General features: G+C 44.0%; 1 protein-coding gene across 1 annotated transcript in view; it reads right to left on the bottom strand.

Annotated features, from left to right (window-relative positions):
• The window catches only part of PNPLA7 (patatin like domain 7, lysophospholipase), a 127,972-nt gene that overhangs the window by 83,887 nt on the left and 31,074 nt on the right, over positions 1-13,011 (bottom strand). The window contains exons 17-18 of the mRNA XM_086475571.1: positions 9,787-9,918; positions 8,431-8,554 (exon numbers count right to left, since the gene is read on the bottom strand). Of these exons, the coding sequence (XP_086331697.1) occupies positions 8,431-8,554; positions 9,787-9,918 (256 nt within the window). The remainder of the gene's footprint in view (positions 1-8,430; positions 8,555-9,786; positions 9,919-13,011) is intronic.

Raw genomic sequence — 13,011 nt, 5'->3', positions numbered from 1 at the left:
ACAGCTCACCCAAAGGCACTGGGGAAGGACCACCACAAGACAGCGGGATGCACAAGGGACAGGGATGAAATACACCGTGCGAGGAAGCGTAGATGCACCCGTGGAGGCATAAGAAGAAGAAATATCAACACTGACATCTGCTGATGGTTTAGGAGGCTCGGGGAAAGGGAAAAGCAACAAGTCATACACGCAGGTACCAGGTAGCACGCCTGTATCTCAACAGCCAACAAAAGTACTGGAACACCCAGGCACAAAACAGACACACACATGGAAAAACGCAGCAGTGTTTCTGCTAGACAAGGACAGGAGACGCTGCTGCTGCTGCAGCTGTAGACAGCCATGTAACATAATCAATGTTACAGGAAGGGCAACCTAACACTACACGGAACAATTTTTTTTCTGGTGTAAACAAGCTGCCCTCGGGCCCTTCTTCAGCTCATCTGCACCTGAAGCAGCAGAGGATGCGACTCTCAGAGGTGTTTCCTCCAGCCATGAGTTCAGAAGGATCCAAAACATAAACTTGTTTGTATCAGAAAAGGACAAAGGAGGAGACACTGCTGGAAGCAGTGAATGAGTGGGAAGAGCAACCAGACAAGCTGCAAATCGATGCTATTTGTGGGAGCAGTGCCAGTGGATGAATGCAGTACACCATGTACTCTTGAAAGTTGTTCTAACAACCACCTTCTGCAATCTTCCGTGTGCCAAGTTAACCCTGTGACTGAGGACATGCAGCACTTCTGCTGTGCAGAAAAGAATCCAAACCTCCCTCTCTCATGTTTTTATAGATACATAAAAGCATAGAAGACTTGCACATACACACACTCATACAGGTAACTCTTACTCTGTATTATCTATATGTGTGTATGTGTAAGTGTATATATATATAAAATACATGTAAAAATTAAGTGACTGAGCCTGCTAACTTTTATAATTAAGGCAGTGGGAATCATGCTACAGGTTCTCCTGAAAGGACCGAGCCTGCATTTTGTAGCAGTGCAATGACAGTCCTGTTGCAGCACTGAATGTCATTAAGGGACAGAAAAGGGAAAGATTATAGCTGGGGAAGAGAACTGGTAACAGTCCTACCTCGTGTATTTAAGTTTCACTCCTTATACACACATGACTATAGAAAAGAAGGGGAGGTGCATGCACGTTTTGCTCCTCTAATCCAACATTACAGTCAAAACAACACCAAAGCCCATAAAAGCTATCTGAAAGCACACACGCAAAACACCCAACAAATCCATCAAGTTTCTCTGGGTTGTTTGAAGGGTATCTGCAAGTGCAATGCCACTGACAGGCATGCAGCATGCTCCTCTCATGGTGAAATTATACCTGAATTTCAACAATGGAAGAAGAGATAACAGAACATGATGACCTGCTTGAATACTTTCCACAAGGGAATCTGATTACCTTTGACTCAGCTTCACTCAACAAGAATACCAAACCTGGCTGGAACTTAAGCAACATCCTTCCCTGCTGACTCTTCCCCCATAAATACTTTCTGTCACTTGTGCTGGACTCCGCTTCCCTCTGCTCACTGGCCTCCGACCATTTTCATGACAATGAAAAGGACCACCCCTCTCTCTCTTACTCAGTGGCTCTTACTTGATGATGATTGCCAAAAAGAAAAGTTACAATCAAGAAAAAAAAAAGTCATTTGCTAACAACTTCCACGTGTGTTCTGCAAAGGTTAAAGGGGAGGCAATATTAACTCTTGCCATTCACAAGCCAGCCTAGTTCGATGCAGCGTTTCTCAAAATGGAAGGCAGAAAGTAGCAGAAGGCCAGGGAAGTGGAAGCCTGTCCTGAGGGGGTATCAGAAGTTGTATCAAGAGTTAGTTAATAGTTGGACACTAGCAAGTATATTATCATAAGGGAGTTCAGCTGGAAGCAGGAGGGAGACAAAATAGCTTAAGGAGTCACAGAACCACAGACTAGTAGGAGTTGGAAGGGACCTCTGGAGATCATCTAGTCCAACCCCCTGCTAAAGCAGGGTCACCCACAGCAGGTCACACAGAACCGCATCCAGGCGGGTTTTGAATATCGCCAGGGAAGGAGACTCCACCGCCTCCCTGGGCAGCCTGTTCAGTGCTCTGCCACCCTTAATGGAAAGAAGTTGTTCCTCATGTTCAGGTGGAACTCCCTGGGCTCCAGTTTGTGCCCGTTGCCCCTTGTCCTGTCACTGGGCGCCACTGAGAAGAGCCTGGCCCCATCCTCTGACACCCACCCTTGAGGTATTTACAAGCGTTGATAAGGTCCCCTCTCAGCCTTCTCTTCTCCAGGCTAAAGAGCCCCAGGTCTCTCAGCCTTTCCTCACAAGAGAGATGCTCCAGTCCCCTCATCATCCTCATAGCCCTCCACTGGACTCTCTCCAGTAGTTCCCTGTCCCTCTTGAACTGGGGGCCCCAGAACTGGACACAGCACTCCAGGTGTGGCCTCACCAGGGCAGAGCAGTGGGGGAGAAGAACCTCCCTCGACCTGCTGGCCACACTCTTCTTCAGGCACCCCAGGACACCATTGGCCTTCTTGGCCACCAGAGCACATTGCTGGCTCATGGCTAACTCGCTGTCCACCACAGCTCCCAGGTCCCAGCTCTCCACAGAGCTGCTCTCCAGCAGATCGACCCCCAGCCCGTACTGGTGCACGGGGTTATTCCTCCCCAGCTGCAGGACCCTCCACTTGCCGTTGCTGAACCTCATCAGGTTCCTCTCTGCCCAGCTCTCCAGCCTGCCCAGCTCTCGCTGGATGGCAGCACGGCCTTCTGGCGTGTCAACCACTCCTCCCAGTTTAGTGTCATCAGCAAATGCATGAAATCACCTATCTGAAACCCAGCAGGCCACAACTTTTATTACTATTTGTCAAAGAACCTGATAGTCTCTAAAAAGAATTTGGCTAAGGAGATAAAGCTCTCCGCAGTTTTACCTGTGGCAGCTACAAAGCCAAATGACTTACCCACATAATATTAGTGCCAGATAATTTAACGCCAGATCCTGTCAAAACTGTGCCTGTGGTTTTCCCAGCCAGAGATGAGACCACTAAACTGTACCACAACAATTTTCAGTTATGAATGGTCTCTTATTTCATCATCTGTTTAGAACTCGAGGCAAATAAAAGATAAATTGTTGTGGATAAAAGAATAAATTGTTGCAAAGAATCAGAAAAATAGACAGTACTTAGCAGCTCATATCGTAAGTGAAGATGCTCGTAGGGAACGGAGGTTCAGATGGTGCAGATCAGTGATTTAAATTCAGCCAAAAACACCTTCAAGATGGGTTTGGAAATCAGGACACTGAGCTTCTAATTTCAGTCTGACACTAATTCAGCTGTGCAAATGTGAACTCATTTCTCAGAGCTTCCTCTGTCTCGCTTTACTGCTGGTAAATACTGGGGCGTTTGCTGTTGTGCAGTTTGTGTTGTAGCTTGGTTGGTTTGTTTGGGTTTTTTGGTTGGTTGGTTTGGGGTTTTTTTGTTGTTTTAGTTTGGTTTTTTTAAATACAATTTCACACCTAAGATGCTGCAAGGCAAATAATAATTTTTAGTAATGTATTATCAGACAGAAGGTGGAAGAGATGGAAAGAGAACACCTCCTTCCAGAACCATGTCTTCCAGCTCAGTTCTTGGACCTCATCCGCCTCCAATTTCCACAGATACAGGCTGTGCACAGAGAATGCCTGAGGCGCCACCAACCTGAATTAACCTGAAGTATTTTTTTAGTAACTTAAAGCTTTAGCAAATGAAGTAGTCATGGTTTGAAAAAATTACATGCAAGTAATCAGCAAAAAACATCCACACGCTTAAAAATGACAAAGTAAACCAGCCTTAACAGAGCAGAACTTGCCCAGTGTTAGCACGGTTGTCAAGGGTACAGTGATACTCAGCTGGCGTTGTACCGTCGAAAGACAGAGGCATATGATAACATCAATACTGATAAAGAACAAAAGCCTGACAAGTGTAATCCTGATACTGGTGTGTTTCCTTTGAGGATTACTCAGCAATTACACATTTCTAACAGTTAGTGTTACATTTCAAAAGGACAATGCTCCAAACCCCTAAGGAAATCATAAGCCATTTACAGATTCTTCTTGGTTTTCAACTTTTTAGAGGGAAAAAAAGCCATGCACATTTAACTGTATTAATTAGATGAACAGCTTAACATCTAAAAACATTTAACATATCTATTATTTCTAGAATGTAGAGCATGATTTCTTCTACAGCAGAACTGCTGTGCTGCAGCACTGGCAGATGAAGATTCTTTTTCTGCAATTTATCACTCATGCTGCCCTGCCTTAAAAGAAAGTGTTAGGGCACAAATACCTTCCTGCACTTGTTTTGCTATTTTGCTACCGAAAAAGGACTGGGTATAGCCCTACCAATAAGAAGGGGCATTCTGGTTGTTAAAGAGAAACAGAAAGGATCTTGAATTGACCAAAACATTGCTGCAACTTTCTCACTCAGCAGGGCATTTTTGAAAGCTGACTGGTTTGCTGGCGAGACACCACAGTGAACAACTTTGTGAGGCAGGTGGCTACCAGTCAGTCTCGCTATCAACTACCCAAGAGCCCAGCTTTAAAAATATTGTAAGTTCAACAGCTGTCACTGAGGCCCCCAAGAACTGCCTGGCATTTAGTCATCTTACCAACACTGCAGTCATTCTTCAGGGACCCAATTAAGACAAAGCGTTGACTTGCATAAAAAGCTAATTGCATAGAAGATTCCATCACATCCAGACATTTGAAGGGCGCAGGCAGTATACAAGTAACTTTTACTCTGCAAGACAGGTCTGTTGGGTATTTTTCCATTCTCCTCACCCACTAGCGTCCCCCCAAAAATGCAAAAAGCAAAGAACACCCATCCCAACAGATGCCTGGAGTTGTGATCTTGCAACCCATCTGGGACAACCTATTTTGCTGGTTGTAAAAAAACCACTGAATAACTGCCCCAGTCTCATCAGCGGTGTTAGGGACCACACTAACTGTCAAAGCCTGGGCCAGTCTGCCTGGTAGCGATAGGGATAACAAATTAAAAGGAATCCTTTTTCTCAGACAACAATGTGTTAATGAGATTAAGATAACAAGAGTAAAAACTACGATTTGCAGCAGTTGACCAAGATCAGAACTAAAGCAGCAACATCATGAAAAAAAATAAGAGACGAATATAAGCATTTTAAGTAAATAATTTAGTGAAAAGAAGCCCCTTCACTCTATGAACACACAGTGGGCTTTTCTGATGTCCTCCGGGGTCACCTCGGCATGGCAGAAGTGACACTAGAAGGAGTTACCCTTTAGCTCACACAACAGTTTAATAAAATCAACGTTTCAACAGTTTTCCACAACTGCATCTGTAGCAATGGCACCAACAAATTAAGATTCTCCTCAAAATGGGTCAAATAACAGTCTCTAGACAACAGGACTTTTGTCAAATCTCTTTCAAATGCAAGGGAATTACCTAACAGTCATCATTGTTCTTTAAAAACTACCTGGAAGGCCTTCACTCAAGTTTTGACTTGATTTGACCAGATACAGCAACTGCAGTTGCCCATCGACAGGGCCGGCAGCAGCAAGCAGCTGGCAGCGTCCCTCCAAAAAGGCTCTCGGGGATCAGGGATCACTTTCCCCTGACACAACCATCCTCGTCTGCTCTTCAAGTAACTACACAAGGCAGGCAAACTTTAGTTTCTAATTTGTTCTTCTCCCCCTGAATTGACAGGCCTCAGAAACAGATGCCATTGAGTCATTATAAGGAACAAAACAGTTTGAGCCACAAGTTTAGCCTTGGAAGCACACGCACATGCTTGAAAATTAACATCTTGTCTGAAATCCTTCATTTTTCAGTGCTTTTCTTCTGAAAGTAGAAATGGCAGATACTCATCTCTTATGCATGTGACACACAGCATTTTTAAAGTTCTGAAATAAAGGCAATAAACAAAAATACATCAACTATAAGACTCTTGTATTTTGTTAGTGGCCACAGCTCTGAATGACACGGGGGGTCCTGGAGGGGTTTCAGGGAGGAACACACCCCCAGTTGACTAAAATACCAATTACCAATACCAACTGCTAATTTCATTACCTGCAAGCACCTAGAACTCTCCAATTACTTCACTTTCAGGGAAAAAAACCCAACCCTACAGCAGGCTTTTAAAGGCTTATAACAGATCCTGCAGAAGGGGATAAACAAATCTTTTTAAAAGGAAAAATGTCATTTTACTAATGCCCTCTGCAAAGAACGGCTACATTAATCTTGGCAATCTTTAGAAATCCTCCCCCATGTTTTGAAAAGACAGCCAGAGCATGGAGATTTGTTCAACAAATGGCAGCATGAGTCAGTGGGCCTGGGAGCTGTGGGTAGATGACGTCCATGGAGTCACAAAAGTCTTCAAAATGATTCATGTCATAACATGGATCCAGAAAAGTGACTTATGGTTTAGACATAAACTATACGGGTATTTCCGTATCCATGCCCAGGGACTCACCAGCAGACACGGCACTGTTACAGCAAACACGTCCCCGTCCATCCACCGAATCAACCTCCCTCTCTCTCCTCACCAGATAAACAGTTGAGTCAGCACGAAACGTCATGCCAAAGCAGGCACTAGTGCTCGTACAGGGAGGTAGGGTTTAGACCATAGGCTGCACTGTCACTCAAAACTGTTTTCAGAAAGTAAAACGGCAGCTCTGCTGTTTTAACCTGGGAGCTCTGCAAAACTCCAGAAGCTTCAGAGTGAAGCTGCAGATCACCACTGGTGAAAGAAAGCAGTGAAAGGAGCAGGAAAACGCTTGTACATGTCAAAACTGACAAACCCTTAATCACACACTAAAAGGCTTCATACTGGCAAGATTAGTCACAAAAGATCTCTGCTTTTGTTCCTGTCAAACCACGTCATTTTACCTTTAATGAGGTAGCCCAAAGAGGTAGCCCAAAAAAGAAAACACAGAGATATAAAATTTGTGAGTGTGCCCAGCACTCTCAGGAACAGACCTGCTTCTCCAAATACAGTCCCAAGCCAATACAACTCCTCAGCCAGAAGCTGATCAGCAGCACTGATCTTGGGAAGATATCCTTAAATACTGTCCACATACAACTCCGAGAATACAGTGCAGTCTCCAGTCCAGACCATCTTTGTCTCCTGCTGGGAGTATCACCAGAATTGCCTCTTGTACTCTATTGCAGTCACTTCCAAATGACACACATTTTAAAGTTACTAGGCAAGTGAAAATGAGCTGTGATCATACACTGAAAAGGTCCAAAAACTTCACCCTCCTCACATGAGAACTTTTCACTTCTCTCAAGAAAAACAACTCGGATGTTAGGTCAGTCCCCAGTCTCTCATCGCCCATGAGAGCTCTGCCATGGGCACTTTACAACACGGACACCGGTCTGTGGCCCACTCGCCATCAGACACCCCGGCCTCATACGCCGACGCTGCTTTCCTGCCCCAGCTACAGAGCCCTCCATCACAGGCACAGCCAGGGGTCAAGGGAAAGAGGCAGTGCAGCAGAGGAGAACCTCATACAACTGGACACTCAACTGCTGGACCATGCCACTTCCAAAAACACCACCTTTTGCAATCAGCACAATCCTGAATCAGCTCTCTAGAGCTAACAGCCTTGTGCTCCTCCTTCCTCTCAATCTCTATAAATAAGAATTTCTTCCCATAGTACTAACACCAACTCTTGTGTTTTCTTTATTCAGAGGTACACTAATTCTAGCTATAAACAGCTACACATTAAATGTTTAGTTTTCAGCTCAGAAAGCAGAAGAGGGCCTGAACAATAATCTCAGAACTTCAGAAATCTTCCAATTTTAAATATGAAAATCAAAGAAGCCATGCACATTTATGATGTAGGATTCCTATTTCAGTTGTTAACTAGGTCTGAGAAACAAAAAAAGAACATAGCAATTAAATGTGGATAAATACTACAATTTTGAAATCAAAAGTTGCTTTAATAACTTTCAATTACTACACGTTCCCTGAACAGGCTGATGCAGCTTTGAAGTTAGCTCTGCTAACTCAGAGGAGGCTGGACGAGACACTTCCAGGGAGCCCCAGCCAAATGGAATCCTATGACACTAAATTGATTTAAATCACCATTTAATGCACATTCCTGCAATTCTCCCTGAACTATTCCAACAGGCTGCACTCCTCTCAATGTGAACGAAAGTAACCCGTGTCACAAAAGCACATTGCACAGGGCTTTTTGGTTTGGTTGTGACTTTTTTTGTTTCTCTTCCTTTTTAAAAACCAAGTCCAATAATCCCATTCATGTATTATTATGCAAAGTGTCCGGGTAGAAGAGGTTTTCCATCTTTTCAACTTGTGAAAGCCCTTAACTAAGGTTAACAACTGATCAGAGCGAGATTTTGTTTGTTTAGTGGAGCCAATACCAATTTCTCAGCCGAACAATTAATTTTTGAAACTGGCTCTTACCACCCCAATCAAGTCTCCTCGGCCGTATTCACCAGTCAGGTGCTTTTTCCCATCATCCATCCGTATGACGGAGCGAAGTCGACCATTCAACACGATGTACGTGCAGTCGGACTTGTCGCCCTGCCTGCAGAAAGCATAATCAATAACAAGGATTAGTGAAGCATCTTTGCTCAGCAAATGCATCTAATGTCTTTTAATAAGTTGATCACTTTTCCCTGCCTGGCTTAGAGGACAGAGGGAAATGTTTAAGCACCAGTTAAACATAACAAGCAAACAAGGAACTGAGCAGGCAGCTGTTAAAAGGGGACTTGGAGATATGTTTAACATTTAAATGTGCATGCTTTGCACAACTGGTTAATGGTAGGGCTGGAAGCAGATGACCAGGATGCAAGTGGTCTCTAGGGGAGCCAACAGGCTCGTTACTGGTTACAGCAGGAGCCTGTTGTCGCTGCAAGGTCAATATGGATGCATAGAGAAAGTCTGCAGGTCAAAGAGAAAACCCCCCAAGTGGCTCAGGCTTTGGATTCCTTTTGGTGCACACATCTTAGTCTGCCAGGAAGTTTTTGCCGTCTCCAGTTTGCAGGATGAAGCATGCTGCCTGGCATGCAGATTTCCATCACCCAGCACATGACCCGCCATACTTCTGGCAGGGGAGCTAAAACTAATGCAAGGAATTAAAAAAAATTTTAAGAAGATATTGACAGCTATAACTGCTTTGATGCACAAAGTAATTCAAAACTTCCATTAGCATTGGTGCCGCAGGTATAGCTACAAAAATTAGAATTACAATTATACAGAACACATACTAAATTAGACCTTTATTCTCCCACCACTGCAGCAACCATATAATGATTCAAATGCATCCTAGTACAAAAATCCATAAAACTAAGTTTTCCCAAGGATAACTTTTGCCCCTCAAACATAAAGTGCAGTGTTTATTATCAATTTAGTATTGAATAAGCCTAACTGAATTACCTTTGAGTTTTATCGTTTATTTTAGAAAGCCTGAAAAACTCTTTGAGCAACAGATGTTCATGCCCTTAACAATGCAGAAACTACCACCAGAACATACAACTGTCTATGTCTTAATCCATTATGTCACTTTAAAAGCTTGCTGAGACAACATAAAGGACGAGGAATAATATGAAAGAATTTTAATAGCACCTGGAGAGAAGAGACTGAAGCAATGTTGAAGGGTACTGCAGAAAGAAAATAACCTCAAAACAGGCAAAGAGAGAAACCTGATGGAACGGTTGATAAATTCAGTCCAATGAGTTTCTTATTCTATATACCACCAAGGGAGCACAGCTTAACAATGACAACTGAAATATTTAACACATTTTTTCCACATCTCACCTGTAAACAGCTCGTCCAGCCTCAACCTCCATCCAATCCAGCGCAAAGTCAATTTGCCTAACAAACGGGGACATTCTCTTCACAACTGTGTGGGCCACACCGAGAACTACGCTTGGCTGCTCCCGCATTATCCTAGAGGAAAAAAAAGAAAAAAAGTGTTATTCAAGTACTTCCCCAAAACAGGAATAGGTACACACAGCCACAACATCCCGAGGCAGCCATTCCCAATGCAACTGGGCAGTGACACAGGCACCAGTTCCAAAGGTAGCACATCCCCATGTACATGCTCCACTATCGCCACAAACACGCCACCTCAGTGATAGTTTGACAAAGCAAGGGTCTGGCCAGCCGTCCAGCCCAGCCCAAATCAAAGGTCACTCCAAGTCGGCGCCGCCCCAGCAGCAGCAGGGCTATGCTAGCAGGACACTAGCTAGTCCCTCTGTCTGGCCCAATTCCCTTCTTTAAGCGAGCAGTGGGACAGACGGGAGTCAGGTAGCTCTTGTCTACGAGCCACCCTCCCAGCCTCCCCTTCACCCAGGTCTCTTATGACTCGGGGAAGTGTTCACACTGTCCAGAAGCTTACCCCTTCCTGCTGTTCTGCACCTCTCTCATGTGCACGTGCTCACAGTTTCCCTTAGATTTTATATCAGGGCAGAACCTTATTATATGTAAAGTCTGATGCTCTTAAAAAGACCTGCACTGTATTTCAAATGTTCCCTTTTCCCTGTTGCAAAGACCACAAAGAACTGAAACATCTTCTAATAAAGCTTCTGATCTTCACACTGAATCTTTTGAATGGTGCTTAAAAGTCTCTAGTAATAACGGTACCATGTAATTCAATACTTGTCTCAAACTGAAAAACTTGGAGAATGTTCCGCCAGGGATAACTGCAAACTCAACACTGATGGCAAGGCCCGAGGGAAATTGCTCTCACAGACATCTCACAACTGCTCATGAATGCCTTATTTCTCTTTCTTTTTAGACTGAAGATCACTGTATCCTGTCACTTTGTGAGTAAGCACTCAAATTCTTAGTGAAGCACTACTCCACAGGAGTGCATCTCTGGATGGTGGACTTGTTAGGACATCTTATCTTTTCTGTTCCTGCGTAACATCAAGAGCAATTGATGGCAGACTACTAAAAAATAGTTATTTCCCAAGAGACAGCACAATTCACAAAGAAGTAGGTAAGTGTATGCAGGCCTGGTACGTGAAGTGCACACAGAGATGAAGGAGCTACGTTAAAGCCGCCCATGGACAGAAACAAAGAGAAAATGATAAATACTTGGTATGTTTTCTGTATCAATGTTCCATTTACAATGAAGATACCAGACTGCCAGCAGAAAGTCTGCTTAGGAGACCTTGCGTGTGTGGAAACTCTCAGCAAGCACAAATCATGTGAGCTTCATATCTAACCTTGCACCCTAAAAATTAGAGCAGAGGGGAGAAAAGGCATGGAAGGAGCACTGACAGTCTTTAGTTAGGGACCGTGGACCACTGTAACCAGGCAGGAACCAGAGAAAGCCCGAGTAGAGATCTGTAATCCTAGAGTGTGATAGCAAAAGCAGATTCACCAGGAGCTCTCTACTGTCTGGATGTAGCGCAGAAACTGTCCTGAAGTTTCTAAAACATCAGCTCTCTCATTCATTAGTGCTATAGCTGCAGCTAGAGAGCCAGAGGTGACGGTGACTATGGGTCAAGTGCAGCACACAGGGCACTGCAGGGAGCTTTCATATTCATCTACCCTCCTTACCCAATGCCTCCAATTACTACTTTTTGCAATAATGAAGCTTGTAATTTCTTCAGCCAAGATCTCTGAAATTGAAATGGAAGAGATTCGTATGTGCATCACCCTATTCCACGCTGAGCTCATCACGCTCGCCCCCCGCACTCATAGGTGCCACTAGGTAAATGAAACTGAGCACCGACCCTTACATTTAGCACGGTTTAAAACCCAGCCATCAAAACAGGATTACGAAAAAGTAGGAGAGCGTTCCTCTCCTGCCTCTCTTCTCTTGCCCTGAGGTTTCCATGCCCCCCCCCCCATCGCCCACCCAAGACACCTACCGAGTACCTTGGTTTCGATAAGCTATTGTTGCACGTGAAAACAACACGTTATCTTATGGAAACTTTACCACACTATGTAACTTGGAGCAAAGGACAAAAGGCTGGAAGAGGCACCCCAGGATAAGCACTAATAACCAGACAACCCTAATCCCTCAACACACATAAACCACCCAGCCCTATCCCCCTTCTCAGCTGACCTAAAAGTTAAATAAACCCACTGAAAACTCATGAATGGTTCAGCTCATTGTTTTTACTCTACTTGCTTATTTAGGCCTCAAAGTGTCCTCCCACACAGGCTGCCTGCTCTGATCAATAAGAGCCATTTACTCCCTTTCCTCCCTCAAGATATGTATCTTAATACTCGGTGCATGCAAAATGTAAACTACTAACAGGCTGATTTTATTTCCAGCTGGAGCTCTCTTATTTCACTCAGTGCTATAATAGCTTCTACAAGAGTATTAGCATAGAAGGTAAAAGCCACCCTTATCCACAAGAAGAGGAAGGTAGATTTTTTTTCCCCATTATCAGCCAGGTTTCCTTCCTCTCACTTGGGCATTTTCATCTTTGCTCTTCTGCTTGGCACATGCCTGGCACTGGGAAAACTAAAAACCAAAGCTCTGTACTATGGAAACCTGTTTCTGAAGGGATCCTGAGTATTCTTTATTAGAAAGCTCACCAAATATAGCCATGAAAGGACTAAACTAGTGTCTGTGAAAGCCTGGGACTTATGCAGATATTCTTGTGGATGTGGATGCGATTTGATATTCAGCTTGGCTGGCAACACCAAATAAAAATCAAAGCACTCCTGCTTCTTGGCAAGCGCACATGATTAAGGCTCCAAACTGTGAAATTTACTGAAGCAGAAAATGTGAGAGTCCCTAGCACTGCAGAACCTGAACATATTCCCTCAAGAGAGCCTGGTGACAGCTTGATTATACTGTTCGTCAGGAGACACCAACAGTTGCGGCGTAGGCACTGCACACTTAGTACATCAGCTCGGCAAAATAGCACAGTATTTAAGGTATATATTGTATAATTAGCCTGTGTCACCCCCACACTTAAACTCTGCATTTACAGATAGTTATTTAGCAATGTTAGTACCACATAAAAGGCTCCTGCCCCAAAGTTTCACTGAAAAGGATTTAATCTGTTGTCCAAT

This window comes from Leptosomus discolor, chromosome 19, assembly GCF_034619465.1.
Source record: "Leptosomus discolor isolate bLepDis1 chromosome 19, bLepDis1.hap2, whole genome shotgun sequence".
NCBI lineage: Eukaryota > Metazoa > Chordata > Aves > Leptosomiformes > Leptosomidae > Leptosomus > Leptosomus discolor.
The sequence above is the reverse complement of the archived record's forward strand: the minus strand, read 5'-3'. Positions and strand labels throughout refer to the sequence as shown.